This window comes from Argentina silus (genome assembly GCF_951799395.1).
Source record: "Argentina silus genome assembly, chromosome: X".
Classification (NCBI taxonomy): domain Eukaryota; kingdom Metazoa; phylum Chordata; class Actinopteri; order Argentiniformes; family Argentinidae; genus Argentina; species Argentina silus.
In genome coordinates this window covers 36,493,517-36,515,146 of record NC_139653.1, presented here as the reverse complement: position 1 = coordinate 36,515,146, position 21,630 = coordinate 36,493,517, and the positions used below count along the sequence as shown (strand labels likewise).

Here is a 21,630-nt window from a genome sequence, read left to right as displayed (position 1 = left end):
ATCATCTTTGCTTGGACCCTGGGCTTTTCTAGGGCCAGAAATGCTGATGTGATGCAATGTGGCATGTGCTCCATTCATCCATTTGCAGACAGCCCCCTAGATCAGTCCAGTGTGACATTGTGACTGCCCAACCACCACACACAGCCTCTGGCCGAGAGTAGGGCAATACCCAAATGTGCACAGCACAAACACACACACACACACACGCACACACGCACACACGCACACACACACACACACACACACACACACACACACACACACACAGAAGCACCTCATCAGATACAACTTAAAGAACATTGCCAGAGACACTGTATATTCGGTGTCCAAAGAGCATCACATTAACTTACAAGATAGTTCCTGGCCACAGAGTTCCCACTGCAAAAAGCTACATGTTCTTCATGCCTTGCTGTAGTAAGGTAAATGTAACAAGAATCTGTGCAATTATGGTAAATACTTCTCTTAAATGTGCCCCTTAATGATGCTGTTACACATGCTTTGCAGTGATTGTTTTGACAAACTGGTAACTTCTCTAGCATATGAACTGTATGAGTGCTGCAAGAACTTAGAGCATTCAACACCTATTCTCAGATCCCAATTCAGTAGCATCCTATGCCATCTAAACCAACCAACAAACCAAACCAAGACCCTCCAGCAATTAGATCTGTGTAATGCTAGGCTTGGGCCCTCATGACCTATCTAAACTGATTTTGTGTTTACTGACCCTATGATGAATATGCATTGCTATCCACATGTGTGCCCATTTGAAAGGGCTTGCCAATTTGGCACAGTAGGTTTAACAATTAGGTCAACAATAGGGCTAAAGCTGCTCTGCTGGTTACCAGGGTACTTTTTGGCACAAGAGTAAATATGCCCTATAAAATGTGCACTGCATGCTATTTCTAGGCCTTCTCTGTCATGTGGTTGGACACTGTCCAAAAACCCTCTACTGTATATCAAAGAGAGATCTAGAAAAACAGCTGATTTGAAACAAAGAAGCTTCTCATAATAGTATATTTGACACAGCACTGTTCTCTCTCGCTCACCATTTGTTTGTTTTTGTCTTTCTGCCCCGTCATCAACAGTAGAGCTTTTGTTGTGTCAGCCACAAAGGCGTCAACAAACTCTGGAAGGCCCTACGCGCGTGGCTTGCGTGGTCACAGCCATAGCGGGAGATTTTTTGAGGCTATTTCGCCGCCGGCCAGTGCCGGGCAGCGTTTAGTCTAGCATGAGACATCCGAGGGTGAACACCCGAGTTTTCACACACTAAAGGTGCTGAAGGGGACCACGCACTCCGGGGATAACACCAACCGAGTCAGCGGGAGAGATCCACCACCATGTACAAGACCAGCTACCTGCGCGAGGTGCGCAAGGAGAAGTATGAGCGCTCTGACGTCTTCGAGGAGCCCTCGAGCACCGACATGTCGGCGGGCGCCTCGGCCATCCAGGGCTGGGAGAACCTGCAGGAGCTCAACAGTCGCTTTGCCCGGTACATCAACCGGGCGCGCGTGCTGGAGCAGCGCAATGCCGTGTTCCGTAAACAGCTGGAGACGCTGCAGCGCATGGAGGAAGCCAGTGGGCTCGAGGAGGCCTTCACCGAGCAGATTGGCCTTAACCGTCAGCGCATCCGCGAGCTCTCCGCCGACCGTGCCAAACTCGAGCGCGAGCTGAAAGATGCCTGCCGTATGCTGGATGAGTTCACCAACAAGTGAGTGTGTGTGTTTATGTATGGTTAGGGCTAAAATGTGTGGGAGACAGGGAGATGAAATGTGTAGTCTATTTGGAGACCATCCTCTGTGCGCACTACTCAAGACAGTGCATCACATATTGTACCTGTCTAAATAAAGAACGTGTCCTCCTCCAGTTATAAAACAACCACTCATACCTGCCTTGTGTACAGCTGAAGGCTCCATCTCAGACGTATTAGATGTGAGCGATTTGAGATGGGCGCTTTAGGGAATTATTGACCAGGCCAGGCCAGGAGAGATGCCTGGCGTCGAGATTGACTGAATGTATGATTAAATAACCCTTCGCACCCCGAGACCAAGATGAATTTTAAGTAGCCTACTGTAAGAGGAATAGCGCACTGAACAGTACGCTTTGCGGTTTCATGGTTTCAAACATGAGTGGTTTCAAGGGGAGAAAAGTAGATTGGCAACAACGGAGAGGTAATCAATAGAGATGTGATGAGAAAACCATTAAGGTCTGCCTCGATTGTACCTCATGTGCTTGAAAAGAAACAGCAACGCAAACACACGATGTCAATTCTCCCATGCATGCAACAACACTATAAAAACTGTTTATTTTTTTCATCATATTGTAGTGTTAACTGATTTTAACTGAAAACACTTACAGTAGGTTATGATGATGTTACTCTGGATATGAACATCTGTTATGATTTACATTAAATCCAGATTTACAGATGTAAAATAGGTGACCTCATACTGTAGGTAAAACCGTGCTGATGTTTTGTGCTCCATAGATACAGAAATGAATGTGAGTATCAGGAGCAGCTGCGGGGCACATTGGAACAACTCAACAAGGTACGGACAGAGTGAAATTAACTAAACTATAATTTAACTTATTCATTCAACTTTGCCATTTAATTTAATTCACCATGTTTTTTAAGACAATTAATTGATTAATGTTAAACACTTTTAGAAAAAAGGGCTTCTCCGCATTTCCCTGTATATGCATTTCCTTCTTGGTTTCTAATTTACAAAATTAGAAACATTATCTATTGATGCATATGTCAAGTATCTTTGCATGTCCTCGCCTGGCTGTGAATTCACAGTACTTGGGTTATGTCCAATATGGCATTTCAAAAATACTTATTTGGACATAATCTGTCTGGATCTATAATGTGCTTCAGGATTATCCAGAGGGTTATAATCATAATTGAATCGTGTCACTGCAAACCCAGTATTACTTAGAGTATGTGGCATATCTTATGGAGTTCTCAAAAATAATGTATTATGGAACTTCATCCAAGTTACTTCTCATCTCTGGCTGTTGGAGTTAGTAAGGCACTGACCTCAATGGCTTTGGGTGTAATAGAGTGACAAGCTCAAACAAACTACATTCTGACGGCACGCTTCAGAACTATAGAAAGAGGAACTAGTGAACAGCAGGATATGTGTGCCGCTCAGATCAGTATTAGCACCGTTGTCCTGTTGTGTGAGGCACTTTGGAGATAGATACCTCCTCATCTCTTTTCCTCCCCATCTCCTCTCCTCTCCTCTCCTCTCCTCTCCTCTCCTCTCCTCTCCTCTCCTCTCCTCTCCTCTCCACCCGGCTTTTCTCTCCCGTCGCTCCCTCTCTTCTCCTCCCTTTTTAACTTCCCTTTCTTTTTCTATTTTTTATTTATTTAGCACAAAAGAAAGAGCAGGATGCCGATGCAAATAAAACAAAGAAATCTAAATGATACATTTGTACAACAATGAATGTGGGTGAGGCGAGAAACCCGAGGCTATATCGAAACCTCACCACTTAATCTTGGATAAGAAATAAAACACACAAGGGTGTACATTAGGCATACAAAGGGAAGAAAAAATGAAAGTAGAATACATTAAAAGTACATGTAAATAAAAGGAGAGAAAAGCAACAAAACCAAACAGTCAAATACAATCAAATAGTATTTATACAGACATGGTGATGAATGACCTTTTGAGATGTTGTTTTTTGTAAATTGACAGTGATGGAGAAATGTTAATCTGGTGTGTGTTAGAATTCCATAATAGAGCTCTTCTATACTTAATTGAGAATGTATCCTCTCCCTTCCCTTTCTCTCCTCTCCTACCCTCTCCTCTTCTCTCCACTCCTCTCCTCCCGTCCCACCCTCCCTTCTCCTCCTCTCCCATCCTACCCTCCCCTTACCTCTCCATTCCTCTCCTCTCTTCTCCTCCCCTCCCCTCTCTTCTCCTCTCCTCCCCTTCCATCTCCTCTTCTTTCCTCCCTTCTTCTCTATTATCCTCCTCTTCTCTCCTTTCTTCTCCTCTTCTCTCCACTCTGCTATGATAGGAGGCAGACACGGCCCTGCTGAGAAACTTAGAGTTTCAGATCCAATCCCAGTTTCTACAGGATGACATCAACTCCACCAAAGACAGACACAAGAAGGTATTTATTTATCCAATAATGTATTTGAGTGGGGATAGATACAATTAAAACATTGACACATTGAATTCACATTAGTCAGATGCATAATACTAATGTCCAGTGTTCTTTGTGCAGTTGGCCATGAAGGAAGTATTGCAGGTCTCATATCTTCAAATGAGACTGGCACATAGACCATTCAACCTACAGTGAATATGTGCTCTCTTGCTCTTTCGATGAACTGTATAATTCTAATCAATTAATACTGAAATCCAACCAATGAGAAATGGGTTTAATAATCCCCCATAGTGTCAAGGTGTTTACCTTGAAAATGCATTCTATTTGCTTGGGAAACATGCTTATCAGGGCTATTAAACTTGTTATTGGACAAATCATTTACTCATAATCAGGTTATAGTGAAACAAGTTAGGCATAACACCTTAGAGAGACACGAATGACGAGACGCAGTTAAAGGCTGAGTGTTTATGTAATCATGAACCCTGTGTCTTACCAAACTCTTCTGCCCTCATTTACAAATAATAGTCATTATGACTAAACTTTGATGACTAATCATTATGATTATAAGTATATATTGTTAATTTATGTAATTATTGGGATATATTCTGTAATATAATACATAATATATCATTAGGCTCACAGCCATAGTATCCCCTTTTTGTACAATAGCAGTCAAACCCCCAGCATCATTTTTGTATAATTTGTTATACGCTTGTTGAGTTATAATAATAATAATAATAATAATAATAATAATAATAATAATAATAATAATCATAATCATAATCATAATCATAAGATAGCACTTTTTATACATAAGAATGCAGCTCAAAGTGCTGTACAATACAACGCAAAAGAAAGAAAAAAGGAACAGATTAAAAAACGAGAACAACCAAAACATCAGCAAAGTGCAGTGCAAGAGCAGATTAAAAACAAAAACAACTATAACATAATTAATCAATACAATAAAAGCAGCATCACTCAATCTAGTTGCATAAATAGTTGATCAATACAATAAAATCAGCAGAGATAGTAGCATAAATACAATGCTAATTGAAAGTTAAATTGAAGAGACAGGCTTTTAACTGGCACTTAAAGATTACTGAGCTTGCTTCCGTGATTTCTTGAGGTACCGTATTCCACAGTTTAGGGGCATAGTTAATAAATGCCGCATCACCAACTTTCTTTTGGGTTTTGATAGTAACCTTCAATAAGCCAGCAGCAGAGGACCTGAGTGCTCTTGAGGGCATATAGATTGTCAGCGAATCAGTAAGGTAGGATGGTCCCAGCCCATTTAGTGTTTAATACAAGGAGTAGAAGAACTTTGAAGTCAATTCTAAACAATACAGGGAGCCAGTGCAGAGCAGTTAAGACTGGAGTGATATGCTCTCTCCTCTTAGTTTTTGTCAGTAGCCTAGCAGCAGAGTTTTGAATTAGTTGGAACCTGTCTATAGACTTCTTGGGGAGGCCAGTAAAAAGTCAAGTCTACGTACTTGAAATAAAAGCATGAATCAGTTTTTCAGCATCCCACTGAGTTAAAAATGGCCACACCTTGGCAATGTTTCTCAGATGAAAAAAGGCTGTCTTGGTCACCTTGCTGATGTGGGAATTAAAACGCAGATCAGAGTCTAAGATAACACCAAGACTTGTAACCTCTGACTTAATCAAAAGAGTTAGATTCCCAAGGCTGTTTAAAAGCATAGCCCATTTGTCTTCGGGGCCAATTAAGACAATTTCAGTTTTGTCCTCATTTGCAACACCTATGTTGATCCTAATTAACTAAACTAAACAATCTCTACAGGAGAGGATCATAATGAGGCATAACACTGTCAATAGTCTAATGTTAGGTCAACAACAGTTGGCTTATATTAGAGTCAGGATAGTAGGGATGGGGAGGGGGGATTAGAGTAGAGTAGAGAATGGAGAGACAGACAGACAGAGGCAGAGGCAGGCAGGCAGGCAGACAGAGAGGCAGACAGACAGACAGACAGACAGACAGACAGACAGACAGACAGACAGACAGACAGAGATATACATACAGATAGACAAACAGGAAGAGAGAACAAAAGAGAAAGAGAAAACAAAAGAAAGAGTGAAGAGAGGAGTGGAGCTCAGCATAGCAAGAGTACCTGTACCTGCCTATCAAACCATTCCATTATATATAATACACTTTCATTAAATTGATGTTCATCTCTGAAAGATTCTCTTCTTTTGGATATGTTCTCATTTAGGGGAAGCAGTTGGGGAAAATGTGACATAATGAAATGGTTGACTAGATTTTCTCAGCACAAAGCACTGCTGTAATGAAAAGACATAGTTACTGTATGAGATGCAACATAAAAGAATAGGTCCACATCAAACAAGATATGTAGATGAGAGTTTTCTATGGTGCTGAATTAGAACTATTCCCTATTCTGAATACTAACAGATATATTCAGGGGACATATTAAATGTTCCTATTGTTGAGTGTGCAATAAGGATACAGCAGTCAGAATAAATCCAATATCTACAGTGCTATTCTCTCCATTGCCATATAATGATAGTGACCTTTATGGGTACCATTTTATCTAACCTGTCTTATTAATGGTGTAGCATGTAGTTTTGCATGTTGCTCCCCTCTTTGGCGACACTAAAAATCTGAAAATGTAGCAGATAATGTGTACATATCCACAAATCATACAAATGGCCAGATAATGTGTACATATCCACAAATCATACAAATGGCCAGATAATGTGTACATATCCACAAATCATACAAATGGCCAGTGCTCGGCCATGACACCAGATTTCAGAAAGTGCCTTGTCTGGACCAAAACTGCTCTCTATAATGAACGTTCTTTATCATGCAATCTCATTCCTTGATCACTACCAATGTATCATGGCCATTTAGTACTAACCTCAAATCTACAAATTGTACCTTTAATGTGGGTACTGGACTCTCATGTGTCCCCAGATCATCCTCAATATGTCATACACACTCTGTATGTGAAGCATGTATTGATGAAACATGGAATGTCTAATGTGCACTAGATATGTTTTACTGTACAGTACATGAGATGTACGATGAGTACAGTATGAGATTATTCAGATACGTAGTTCTTTCATTTACTTTAGACAAATGCACTTGTTGTAAATTGCTCTCTCAAGATTTGAGCTAAATTACTAAAATGTAATGTTATACTAATGATTCTGTGCTATCTGATATATTGTTGTTTTCGTGTCTTACCCCTACAGAACCTGGCAGAGATCCAGACCTACGTAAACATCCTGCACCAAATCAACCAGACGACACCACTGGCCAACGTGGCAGTGGGCATCTCTGAGGTAAGGTCATGGTAGCTACAAACTGGGATCCTTAAAATGACCCTAAACGTAACCCTAACCTTAACCTGAACATTTAAACTTCAATTGTGTCGGCCTTCCCAAAGATACCTGTTAGACTTTTTTTCACCTTGTTGTCCGAGCAGGCTGTGTGTGTGTGTGTGTGTGTGTGTGTGTGTGTGTGTGTGTGCGTGCGTGCGTGCGTGCGTGCGTGCGTGCGTGCGTGCGTGCGTGCGTGCGTGCGTGCGTGCGTGTGTTTGTGTGAGTATGTGTGTGTGTCTGTATGTGTGTCAGAGAAGTAAAAAGCTGAGTCAGGGTGTGTCAGGACAGATGTCACCTAACAGAGGAAGGAACAGTTGGATCAGCTATGTGGGCTGAACTGTGGAGAATCATTCTGTAATCATACTATATCTCAAATGTGTTGAAATATCTGTTTATGTGTTGAGATGAATATGAATATGCTGAGGTCTGTTAAAATGTGTGTAATGTGTGTGACTGTTCAGCAATTGGTTTCTGTGCACTATGACAGTTTATCCCAGCTCTGTGTATGCTGTCTATGTTGTCTCTTCATCTGTCTATCTGTCTGTCTGTTGATGAAGTTATAAGCCTCCCACTTCAATGCCATTAAAGTCATATTAAGGCAATCAGATACAGATGTCCTAGGAACCCTGGTCTACTGTGTATCCTAACCAAAGTAGAATATGAACAACTGTATGCAGAACAACATCATGACAGCAACTCCTGTGAAATGTACGGTGCAGTCTAAATGTCTTTCCTCTCTCTGTGTTGTGAAGGAGCAGGAGAAGCTCCTGGCCCAGAGGAAGGTACCAGCCCTGCAGAGCCAGCTGGAGGAATACAAGAGCGCCCTCTGTCAGCTCCAGGGGCAAAGGCATCGTGTGCAGACTGAGGTAGGGCACTGTCACCATGACAACCAGGGTTTGGGTAGGGAGGGTCTGTCCCAAAGTGTCCTCCTTTCCTCGTCTTCACATCTTTTCTTGTGTTTAAACACAGAAAGCAATATGGCTGAGGCCTACAGAGAAGTTGTGATTACTTACACTTGTTTTTCTAATCAGGGAAGAGAAGGAAATGAGGAGAGGAGGACTATTGAGATGCACCCATGATAACATGGAGCATAGTTTCAACCTTAGTGGCAGTTGCACAGGCTTACCACTATTTACCAGTCATTGTCTTCTCATGACAATAAACCCATAGACATGCAGGTGGATACAGGTGTGTATTCTCTCTTGGGAGAAGAACAATACTGGTGAATACTAAGAAAACACAGGACTCTCAATAGCCTCCTCAAAGTAGTCTTTAAGTCCATGATCTATTTTCTCTATATCCAGTTGCATAATTCCTTTCTTGAATATCCCTTGATATGGATTTTGTTTTGTTCCCACAGGTTTTAACTAAAGAGATACCTCAGCTATCTTGTCAAATGTTGTTCTTCAGTCTGTTCATGTTGTATAGCCTGTACCTCATGAATGTCTTTATTCCCTAGATAAGGGAATAGGCGAACAGTGTAAGAACCCTTGTTATTTTATAGAAATAAATTAAATAAATATTTCTCTAGACTTTTGGAATCAATATTAATCTGATTAAACAGCTAGGCCAAGACCATGCACAGCAATGTTAATGGTCAATGTTTAAATAGGGTTAAATGTCCATTCTTTGTGTGTGTGTGTGTGTGTGTGTGTGTGTGTGTGTGTGTGTGTGTGTGTGTGTGTGTGTGTGTCTCTCTCTCTCTAGAGTAAGGACACTAGAGCTAAGTGAATTAGAATAAGAGCAAGCACACTGTTTAGTAAACAGCTGGAGTCTTTATGTAGTCCCCTTTCCTCTCACCCCCAAATAAGAGGTGTTATTTGAAGTGGTGAAGGCTCTGGAGGAGACACATCCTTTTTTCATTGTGATGACCTGGAGGTCACAGTGCCCTCTGCACTCTGCATAATCCACTCTCTCTCTCTCTCTCTCTCTCAGACCTCAGTGTTGGAGCAAGCCATCAAGAGCACCCAGGAGAGCTATGATGATGAGATTCAGCTGTACAACGAGCAGATCGAGTCTCTGAGGAAGGACATTGAGGAGGCCGAGAGGTCACTGGAGAAATACACCAACGAGTGCCGTCACCTGGCCATGTACCAGACCTCCCTGGAGAACGAGCTGGAGAGGTACAAGAGGATAATCGAGAATGAGGACAACAGGTAACATACTGTAGCACGGTCACACACCTCTATACACAGACACACACATACTCTAGTAAAATAAAGGTTAAAATAGATACACACGTACACCTAGACACACAGGTAACGTAACACACACATATCTGGAACCGCCTGGAACTCCATTAATACTGATCTTAAAAGACAGGATAGATAGTCGATATTCTGGCAACACCACCTAGTCCACAGACATTTTGTTGAGACCCAAGCAGTGGTCAGCAGAGGTGAAAGTGATTGATTCAGGGAATCCCCATTGTAGAAAACTGCTTTGAAACAACAGCAGCCACAGGATGGCACTCTTTGACAACCTAGGTTTGTTATCAACTCACTGATGGATTCAACCATGTGAAAATCTCAATAAGAATCTACTTTTTGTAGAATAGCATTTCCTCCCTATAAATGTGATCACATTATTTTTCACTTCATGAATACCATCTATTCTCTTTTACTCTCAAATTGAATAAGATGTTTTTTTTATTATAACCCCTTCACTTTGTATGCGATCTATTTGTGTGTCTATTTCTTAAGAATGATAATACATTCACCATTATAGCATAAATGCTCCAGGGTTTCACCCTGAATACATGTAAAAACATACCCTTTTCAAATACTGTTGTGTTGGTGACGTTCTCCCCTTTTTTCTTTTCTCCAGGTTGAATTCAGCGATAATTGGCACTCCCATTACCCTGTTCACAACAAATTACCGCTACACCCACACACCCAGTGTGTCGAGCAGGGGCAGAGGTGAGGATATGGAGAGGACAACATCACACACATACACACACACACACACACACACACACACACACACACACACACACACACGCACACACACAGCTGCTTCACACTGATAATCTCCAGAGCAGACAGACAGTCAGCTACCTTCACATGCTAACGACACAACTAGGGGCCCTCATGGATTCACCCACAAAGCACATACTGTGGGTCCGCCCACTCACAGTCAAGGACCTTTAGAGCCTCCAACAAAGGCTATACCAAACAAAACACACAATGCACCCTCTACTGATATCTATTCATCGCTGCTGATAATGATGTACAATGGTTATCATTAGGACTGCTGTTTTGAAACAGTGTTACTGAAGGTTTAGTGTGGTGTGATTTTGCTGATTTGGAATCACACTGCCCTGCCTGACACATGTGTGACTTTCAGACCTTTGGGATGTCCTTTTGGTGTAATGGAATATTATGTGGGAGAACTGGGTTCAAACACTGTCTGTCACTGTGGGTTTTTTCCACCTGTGTGTTCCCTAGACATCACCCAAGCCATTCAGGACATCACCAGTGTCAAGCCTCGCCAGAAGAACCTGGCCAAGAAGGTCCTAAAGAAGAAGGAGATCACCCCCAAAGATGTAATGGACAGCGGCCAGGAGGACAGGGTCGGTGGTGGAGCAGCAGGGGATGAGGATGAGAAGAGAGGGATGATGGTGGAGGAGGATGGGGAGGTGAGGAGGGAAGAGCCCAGGCCTCTGTCGATGGGTATGTCTCCCCAGGACGTCCCAGATGGAGCTCAGATCAGCAAGGCCTTCGACACGCTGTGTAACATCGTCAGAGACCGCATGAGGAAGTACAAAAAGCCTGAGCCCATCGCAGACTTCTACACTAAGGGGCGCTACGTCCTGGTGACGGGTGACGGTAGTTATATAGACCCCTGCTTCTGCACCTCCACGCCCTCCGCAGGCCATGTCTTTGTCACCATCCGCAACGGCATGGTGTCCCCCTATGACCCATACGGCCGCAGTGACCCCTCCCCCACCCCCCCTCAGCCCATGCCGATGCCACCTCCTGGCCCCCGCACCCCTACCCCACCCTCCGACGGAGATGACAAGGGGGGTAAAGGGAAGAATGGAGGAGGAGGAGGTGGTGGTGGGAAGGGGAAAAGGGACCCCCAACCCAGGCCTAAAGACCCTAGTCCTACCCCACAACCCGCCCCAGGCCCTGGCCCCAAAGCCCCCAGTCCTACTCCCGGCCCTAGCCAGCCCTCCGGGCCCAAAGGAGGAAAGGATGACAATGGGGGGCGCAGAGGCCCTCCACCCATGCCCTACCCCCGCGGCGCCAGCAGCATGCCCCCTGACTCCATGAGCTACGAGAAGGTGGAGGTGGTGGAGTCAGTAGAGAAGTTCTCCAATGACCACAAGGTGAAGGGCTATGAGGAGACCGCCATGGTGGTGGAGACCATGATCGAGAAGACCAGCAAGAAGAAACACTGAGGCTCCAAACCCATTCCAGAAAGATTTCTGGACTAAATCCTCACCAGCTTCACTTTGCTTCAATGTACTGTACCAGCAGGAAAAACTGAGACTGATATGATATGAGACTCTGATAAAGACACCAAAGACTGATATGATATGAGATAATAAGAAATCGTACCTTGAATGAGACCAACCTTGTTTAGAAGTGCTAGTTCTCTCTATAGAGGACGACCCTGCTAAAAACACCTTGAACATTCCTTCCATGCTCCTTTCACGTTGTTTCTACTTACGCCGACTGACACCTTACGCCTTTACTGTCTGAAAACTTGGGATTATAAATAAATGAAACTACAATCTACCCCCTGTCCCCTAAAGCAAAGAGAATTAAACCATTAGAGATCTGACTGACTAACAATGATGTGTGAAAAACTCACATTTCCTATATTGATATTATTATGACATGCTTCTGCCCTTATGGATTTCTGCTACCATACCAAACCCAGACCCATTCCCCAAACAACCCTCCAAGAGTTCATTTGTTTAATTGGATGCCATCGACTGCCCTCAACACAGTCTTGCTGTGTATTAAATTGCTTTAATAATAAATAAAAATAAAATAAAATCAATGTTCAATCAACACCAAGTGTGCTGTCTTTGTGTTTTGATGTTGGAACTGTGCAGAGTGTGGAACACTCACAGCTATGTTGCTTCTTAAACAAACACTTATCACAATGTGTCAGATCAAGTTTAAACGATGAATAGGCAACAACGCTTTGAAACCTTTTTGAATATGACCTAGTTAAACATAGTCACTTGAATTAAGCAGTGGAGTGTTCATGTGTAATGTATGTCTTTCACTGATGATCGAATGACAGAGAGAAGGTTTTTTAAGGATAATGCTATCTGACATGGAGACCCTGTTAGACCTAGACCACTAGAGTAAGGACACTAGAGCTAAGTGAATTAGAATAAGAGCAAGCACACTGTTTAGTAAACAGCTGGCATCTCTATGTAGTCCCCTTTCATCTCACCCCCGAATAAGAGGTGTTATTTGAAGTGGTGAAGGCTCTGGAGGAGACACATCCTTTTTTCATTGTGACGACCTGGAGTTCACAGTGCCCTCTGCACTCTGCATAATCCACTCTCTCTCTCTCTCTCTCTCTCTCTCTCTCTCTATCTCTCTATCAGAGGGTATAGGGAGAGGAGAGTGGGAGAGAGGGAGAAAGAGAGAAAGAGACAGGGAGAGGGAAGGGGGTAGAAAGAGAGAAAGATAGAAAGGGAGGGAGAGAGAGAGAGAGAGAAAGAGAGAGAGAGAGAGAGAGAGAGAGAAAGTAGGAGGAATAGTGGAAAACCCCAAGGTATATATATAAGGTCCCAATTCAATCAATTGCAGATAGCGAGTTTCCAGAATAACAAAAAAAACATTGATCCTTATTTGTGGAAATAGGATATCCTCAGCTACACAATGTCTACAATGTTAACTGCATTTACATTTGAACAGTGCGTTCATTCTGCACAAGAATAATAATAATAAAAATTGTCATCTTGGAAACCAGCTATCTGGAATGTATTCATTTGGGCCCTTAGTGTTTTCAAAATGTAAGTGTTTCTGCATAAAATGTAGCTATGGATGTTCCTCTGATATAGGCCTATGTGCTCTTGAGTAGAATCTAATATCTAATATCTAATCTAAATCTAATATGTAATAGGGTCAGTGGGCCTCAGTGCTATACAGGTTGTGAGGAACAATGACTTACCTTAGAACTCAGACTCAGTGTCACAGACCCAACCATCCAGAGTTACATATCTCTCATCTCATAGTCTTGTGTGACTCATTCAAACTGACTAAGGGACTCAAGTATTGCTGATGTACCTGCCTGCCTATCGCAGAGTGGTGCAAATCAATCAAGTGCTTTAGTTTAACTAACAGCTTAAGAGATTTATTATAATTTAAATATGTCAACGGTTATGAAATATGCTTAGAGGACTACAGGCTGCAAAATGAATCACACAATCCTTCTCTTCTTTATATAAACAGTGCTTGTCACAAAAATATAAACAGAAATAAGTATCACTGCTCTGTTTGCAAGATATTAAACTTTAAGTAGAATGACACAGAAAATCATTTACAGTCACAAACTGTACAATAGTTGTCTGCTCAGAGATGGAGGGGCAGGGAAAGCAAGAACATGATATATAGTGGATATAGTCTGTTTATATACATTTTTGTAAAGTGTAAAAAACATAGACAGAAAGGTGGATGGGGATATTTTTGTTTTCTCAATACAGAACAGATTATTTGAAGGTTACACTTTATCATGATTGATTACAAGAAACATTCATTGGAAGTTGGGGGCTAATTTCAACACAGAAGAAGAAAATAAAAAGCTGAGAAAAGGGGTGGGACAGGAGAGAACGAGAGGCGCGAAGGTGAGAGGAGGAGGGATTAAACAGAAAGAAGAGAGAGAAAGGATGGAGAAAAGGAGAGTAAGGGATTGACAGAGGTTAATGGAGAGAGAGTGTGGGAGAGCGAAAGAAAGATAGAGTGAGAAAGAGAGAGAGACATAGAGAGAGAGAGAGAGAGAGAAACCCGGCCGGCATGCGTAAAACAGGGTGGTTAGTTTTTACTCAGTAGACTCTTCAGACTCCTCTCCACTGCCTCGTCCAGCTCCTCCTCCAGCTCCTCCTTTTTGGACATGGCCAGTTTGGACTGGTAGTCGCGCACTATCTGGTCTATGTAAGGGGCACTTTGTGTTCCGTGCAGCATGAGGGTCCACTCCTTCAGGGCTCCCTTCTGTGGCTCGTCTCCCTGGAAGCCCACCTCCAGGACCCAGGTCCCACGCGGGTCCTCTCCCCAGGTGTGGGTAGTCATGAAGGGCCACTTGTCAAAGCCCACCTTGGTGTCATCATCACGGGGCCTGCGGCTCAGCAGGATGGACTTGGTGCCCATGGGCGAGGTCATGTTGATGTTAATGTCTCCACGGCGACTGCCGTTGACAGTGACCACGGCCTGTACGTGCTCTAGGTAGCGGACAAAGTTGTCCTTCCCCTGACAGGCATCCGTGTTGATGGCCAGGATGAGTTTGTCACCCGACTGGATTTTACTGGAGGGAGGGAGGGAGAGAGAGATAAGGAGAAGGGAAGAAATGGGGGGTGGAGGGAAAAAGAGAAGAGAGAGAAAGGGAGTGTTCATCCATTGTTATCACAGTAATATTTCAGGCCACAGATGTCCCTGTATCTTACTCATCTCTCTCTGTCTCTCTCAGCTCCAGCTATTACCTGACCTACATAGAGAAACTCATCAGACCCTGACTGAGCACTGGGGCGCGCTCTCTCTCTCTCTCTCTTTCCCTCTCTCTCTCTCTTTCTTTCTTTCCCTCTCTCTCTCTCTCTGATCCCCCTCCCACGTAAAAACAACAATGACAGAATCCTAGTGTTCTTTCCCATCAAACTATTAAGCTGTAGAAGAGTGGGGTTCACCCTCTGCTTTGGCAGATACTGTGAGATGTTACCTGCCTGTTCTACTATTCTACCTTTGAAAACATTTACTTGTATTATAATTTTATATAGGGAAACACAGAGCTCAAATCAATAGGCTTCTATCTAAACTCATTAGATCACAATCTGGGTGTGTAAAGGTGCGGTTGATATATGAATGCCCTGCTTCATGGGAACATCAGCAGGGTTTTGTTCATCATGCATCATTACCAATGTCACTGTCCTTGTCCCAGTGAGAGGCACTGGCTGAAACATTATTCGATTAATATCTGAACTCAACTTGAATAAGCGACTAGTTTAAACTTGATCAGAGTTCAATAATTCTCTGAGAATGAGAATGCAAAGCGGTATAAGAAAGACTGGGGTGAAACTCCATAGAGAGGCCTAGAGGCTAGCCAGAGGCACTTTCTCAAGCCTTGATAAAACAGTGGTGAACAGAGAACATGTATCCCATTAACAAACATAAGGATCGCACAAACATGAATTAGGAGGCCCATTAACAATGGAGGTCCATTCAAGAAACAGACTGTGGACGGACATACTGTATAAAATCAAGTGTTGAGGTTGGTTAATGTTGATTACAAAGATTTGCCAAGCTGTAGAATTTCAGGGAATTTCAAAATCATTGCTATCTAATTTGTCCACTTAAATCTTACTATATGCTCTGTTGTGTTCATTGGTGTTGAATGTCATGCTTATATTGTATTTAAGGAACCTATTTTGAAATGGATTAAACAAAACCAGGACAAAACTAAATGGAAACTCACATTAAGTAACCTACATTGTTACCAAAAATCCAACCCTTTTGTTAAAAGTAAGGCGTACCAGACCATGCTGCCCTCAGTCTTCCACTGCCCACCCTCCTGGGGTGAAGGGCCTAGCAATATTTGCCATTATGGAACCATCTGAGAATTCTAGTACCTTTTTTCCTCTTTTCACAATATGATAGAGCTGGGTTGGACAAATAGCCTTCTTGAGAGGAGGATGGTCAGCCTCAGCTGTAAAAGCAGGCTTGTTTTTTTGTTTTTTTTCTCTGTTTACAGTGCTGACTCCATCTATTGTGGTGAGAGGGTGAGAGCCTGGCAGGGCAGTAGTGGACTGACCTGCGGTAAGTGGACCTAATGGCATTATTAGAGGTAGAGGCCACTTCTCTACACGATTACTGCTATTGCTCTCTGATTAAAGCAGGAAGAGAGGGATGGAGAGAGAGAGAAAGATATAAGGGGGAGAGTTGGAATTGAGAGAGTGAGAGAGAGAGAGAGTAGGGAGCCAGAGAGATACAGTATATTGGTAGAGTACTATGATGAGCATATAGGGTTGCTGGGGTTTTGAAGTCCAGTGTTAAACAGTGATTTTGTGGGTCATTATGATTCAGGGTGTACTTGAGAATATATCCAGTGCAGTGATTTACCTGAGAACAAGAGGCATGCAGTGTACTCAGAGTTGGGATTCTAACATACAGCAAATGGATTTCAACAGTCTTTGATGAAAGGCTTTCTTGCCAGATAATTCATAATAAAAATGATGAACAATGATCAACTCCAAATACATGGTTTCAGTTAAAGGTTTTAGCATTGTGAAAAGTATCAAACTATTCATCTACCTGTGTGACATGGGTATCCACTATGCATCTGCAGATGATGTGATAGATCTGTGTGGTCCTGTAGAGCGAAAACCCAGAATGCATTTCAGCTGAGCAGACCAGCTGGGACATGATTGAAGCGAACTGTGAACATTGTTGTGGCGATGGCCCCTGTCTCTTGTGGAAATGTCACCAGATCATGACACACCCAGAGACGGGAGGAATATTGCCTCTGCTGTGATACCGTGATGACAGCAACTGTCATCCAAAGAAGCAGGTTGTGTGCGTGTGTGTGTATGTGTAGGTGTGTGCATACGTGAGTGAATGTGCGTCAAATTCAATCTGCTCTTGAAAACTGATTTTCCTGAACAGCAGGTGTAGAGATCCCATCAGATAATGTGTGACAATAATTAATGCCTTCAGTTATAAACTAGAGAGAGAAGACAGACTAGCCTGAAAGGACCAGCAGCTATTAAACAACCCAAGCCAAGCACAGGCAACAAGGTACCAGGACAGATAATGAGGTGTTCTGACCCAGCTAGCTGGGCCAAAAAACACAGTCCCTATCAGATAGATGTTGGGCAGTGTATGTGTGTGTTTGTGTGTACATGTGCATGTGTGTATTTATTAATAATAAATACATTCTCCATCATCAGAGGAGCGCTCCAGTCATGATGTTCCCTGCTGTAATTACTGCTCTGTCACAATAGGGACTACTGCTGCTCCCTGAAGCTGAGACATATTGGGGATGAGAGTCTTGATTGTCCTGCAACATTCATCAAAGCCCAAAATAACATCATAAAAAAAAGATTCACACTCCATTCTGAACTAGATATACTGTATTACCGCAGTCTCCTCCACACTTGTGTATTGCCAGCGTCTGAATCACAAACAACATAACTTATCTTATAAAAAGGACACCATCCCAGATATGAAACACAACACCCTTACTGCCCAAGGTCTGTTTTACATTTCTGCTCTAGTGGCGGTAGATTCATCAAGTCATTCTTCCCAACACCAAATTACAGTTAACGCAGTTAACCACCGAGCAATCAAGATGATCAAGTATACACTTTCTTAACTTTTTTCTTAACCTATTTACCCATTAGAGGTGGTCAGGGAATCCTGTCCGTGGTGCTTTAGTTGAAAGTGTTTCCTCTCTATTGAATGTATATCCTAACCCTATCCCTCTCCTATTGTGTGAAAGCGGGTGATTCTAGCCTTATGCCAGTGGCCTAAAGCGCTTCATTAGAAGAGGTTACATATAGGCTTTATCACACTCTGAGACACTGTGGAGATTATTGTCCTGGCACCAGTCTACCAACACATGAAATTTTATTTATCATATACACAGAATACAGCCGTAGACGGTGCAATGAAATGCTTAGGCCAAGCTAGCTCCTCAACTATGCAACAATCAACTATGCAATGCAATATTATAATAATAAAAACAATAACATAAGGTGGCATAGTATATAGCAGCAGAAACACAACAACAATATAGGGCTGTAGCCATAGTAATATAAATAGTGTGCATATAAGTGGCAGCTGCCGTACCAGGCTGTGATACAACCGGACAGCATACTCTCTATGGTGCACCTGTAGAAGTTAGTGAGGATCCGGGGGGCCTTGCCGAATTTCCTCAGCCACCTGAGGAAAAACAGGCGCTGACGCGCCGTCTTGATCAATGTATGGGTGTAGTGTGACCATGTTATGTCCTCAGTGATAAGGACACAGAGGAACCTGAAGCCACTGACTCTTTCCACTGCAGCCCCACCGACGTAAATGGGGGTGTGCCCCCCCCACTGCTTCTTCCTTCGTCCACAATCAGCTCCTTAGTTTTGCTGATGTTGAAGGAGAGATTATTGTCCTGGCACCAGTCTGCCAGGACTCTTACCTCATCCCTGTAGGCTGTCTCATCATTGTTAGTGATCAGGCCAACCACAGTGGTGTCATCAGCAAGCTTGATGATGGAGTTGGAGCTGTGTGTGGCCACACAGTCATGGGTGAACAGGGAGTACAGCAGGGGACTGAGCACACAGCCCTGGGGCGCCCCTGTGTTGAGAGTCAGAGTGGAGGTGATGCTGCCTATCCTCACCACCTACGGTCTGCCAGTCAGGAAGTCAAGGATCCAGCTACACAGGGAGGTGTTAAGACCCAGGTCTCTGAGTTTGATGATGAGCTTGGAGGGGACTATGTTGTTGAATGCTGAACTGCGTCAATGAACAGCATTCTCACATAGGAATCTCTCTTGTCCAGGTGGGATAGGGCAATGTGCAGGGTGAGAGCAATGGCGTCATCAGTGGATTTGTTGGGGCGGTATGCACATTGAAGTGGGTCCAATGTGAAAAGTAGTGTGGAGTTAATCTGGGTCTTAAACTGCTTCTCAAAGCACGTCATGATGAAAGAGATGAGTGCAACAGGGTAATAGTCATTATGGCAGGTTACCTTTTTGGGCACTGGAACGATTGTGGTAACCTTAAAACAGGTGGGGATTACAGACTGGGACAGGGAGAGGTTGAATATATCAGTGAATACATCTGCCAGCTGGTCAGCCCATGCTCTGAGGACAATGCTTTGCGGATGTTGACACGTTTAAAAACCTTACTCACGTCAGCCAAAGTGATCGATAGCACATTGTTCTCGCCACACACGGACACACACACACTCATCTGGTATGACTGGAATCATTTGAGAGAGTCACACAATCACAGGCACGCACACGCATGCATGGACACACACACACACATTCTCTATCACAAGGTAATTGTCATTCTGCTGTGTTGCCGTGGTCGCCACTAATGTGGAACACTGATTAAGAAGGAAAACCAAAGGGATGGTATTCAGGTAGAGGGGGTGCAGTACTCTTACACTTTCTCTTTCTCTCTCTTTCCTTCTTCCTCCCTACCTCTCTCTCCCTCTCTTCTCACTCTCTCTCCGTCTACCTGTCACTCTGTCTAATTGACAGTGTTGCCAAGGCACCCAGCGTTGGGCGATGTGAGGTGGTCTAATTATTGAGAGGAACAGAAGCCGAAGGCAATAGGGACAGGCTGATTGAACTGGTAGGGGGAAGCAGTTGCAGAGACAGGGGGAGAAGGGATGGAAGGCAGAGGGGGAGAGGGAAACGGGAGGAGAGGGGGAAATAAGGGAAACCAAGGAGAACCGGGGGAGACGGGGGAAGGGGGAGACCATAGGCACCAGAGACAAATGCAGCTGCAGCAGGCAGTGAGGCAACCAAACTCTGAGGATTCCCTCCACAGTACACACCAGATGGCTGGACTGTAATCAAAGGACTACATTACCCACAGGCCTGTTGTTGTCAGAGGGAGTGGACAATGTGGCCCTAATAGCTGCAGTAACCCCATACAATGTAAAACAGTTCAAGACCTGGTGAACTGAAAACAATTCAGTTGCTCTGGGTTGGTCTAACAGTAAGCGTTGCCCACCTCTACCAAATGTTTCGTCCAAAATCTATTTGATGTAATAGCAAAAATACACACACACAAAATACAATTCATCACTATTTTGGATCATTCTTATCATCATTGCCACTTACTGGGTGTCCTGCACAGATCCTGCCACACAGTGAAAGCGCTCAGGAACAGTCTTCCACTCCTTGGCCATCTTGACCATGCCCCCTGCATCTAGCACACCGTAGCCAAACAGGTGGTTGAACTCCAGACCCACGCCATTCCTCCTCCACTGGTGCACCTCGTCATGGAGCTGGTTCCTCTTGGATGTCAGGACTGACAGGTGCTGCATGTCCCGCCATGTCAAGTTAGGGCTGGGGGGAGAATGGGGGAATGGGGGAAAGGGGGAGACAGAGAGAGAGGGGAAGGGGAGGTAATAAAGTCATAGGGTTAGATGCATATTATAGGTGAGAGAGAGAACTGTAATCTGTCTGTCTGTCCGTCCTTCCTTCCGTCCATGTGTCTGTGATCACTACACACTGACGGACATCACTACTGTGTGCCTTCTTACTAATAACGAAGATCATTTTCACATGCTTTCATGACTAGAATATTTAACTTAGACTGGTGCAGTACAAAATGTCTACTCATCTTTACAAAGCTATGAAAGCTTTGTTTCTGCACACATCACAGAAAAGGTGAACATTTTGAATGTGGCAGATAACAGAATAATCCCCATCTAAGTATCACACTGCAAGGGAAATGACAACGGTGTGATTTTAGAGGCTGACTACTGTAGATTCTGGTACATTTCATAAAACAGATGAATGGCATGAGATCTTTCTTCCATAAGACTTTGGTGATGCAGCCTTAGATGTCTCAGCATAAAAGGATGTGGCAATCTGCTTTGAGACAGTTAGCTGGCTGGGCTTGTCTGTGTCTCTTTGTCTTCCCTGTGGGTAATAACAGATTTGTTCTCTGGTGACTCACTGACACTGCCACCACACAGTTTAAGTGTGTTTGGGCAGTAAAAAAGGGTATCCGCCACAATGCTCCAATAGCACCCTGGTTATTTATCTTCAGACAGGGCTAGCATCTGCTTCCTCTGCTCTGACAGCAACATCATCATTTTGTGTTAAGCAAACATGTCTCTTTACACAGCCCTGCTCTCTGGCATTGGTTAATAGCAGTAGAAGAATATCACTCTCTCTTAATGTGACTAAAGGACCATCTGAGTGAGTGGGATTGAATGGGAGAGGCGAACCCAAGGAACACTCAGCATCTAC

General features: G+C 43.5%; 2 protein-coding genes across 2 annotated transcripts in view; one reads left to right on the top strand and one right to left on the bottom strand.

Moving 5' to 3' along the window:
- Positions 1-1,337: 1,337 nt before the first annotated feature.
- On the top strand, positions 1,338-11,872 carry bfsp1 (beaded filament structural protein 1; the record flags this gene model as incomplete). Its single annotated transcript, XM_083695024.1, has 8 exons — positions 1,338-1,708; positions 2,483-2,543; positions 4,021-4,116; positions 7,342-7,431; positions 8,223-8,336; positions 9,406-9,626; positions 10,297-10,388; positions 10,917-11,872. The coding sequence occupies 8 exons, from the start codon at positions 1,338-1,340 to the stop codon at positions 11,870-11,872; spliced, it is 2,001 nt and encodes a 666-aa protein (XP_083551150.1).
- Positions 11,873-14,471: 2,599 nt separating this feature from the next.
- Positions 14,472-21,630, bottom strand: part of pcsk2 (proprotein convertase subtilisin/kexin type 2) — a gene marked incomplete at both ends in the record, with an annotated part of 62,193 nt that continues 55,034 nt past the window's right edge. The window contains 2 exons of the mRNA XM_083696274.1: positions 14,472-14,958; positions 20,491-20,718. Coding sequence (XP_083552400.1) covers positions 14,472-14,958; positions 20,491-20,718 — 715 coding nt within the window. The remainder of the gene's footprint in view (positions 14,959-20,490; positions 20,719-21,630) is intronic.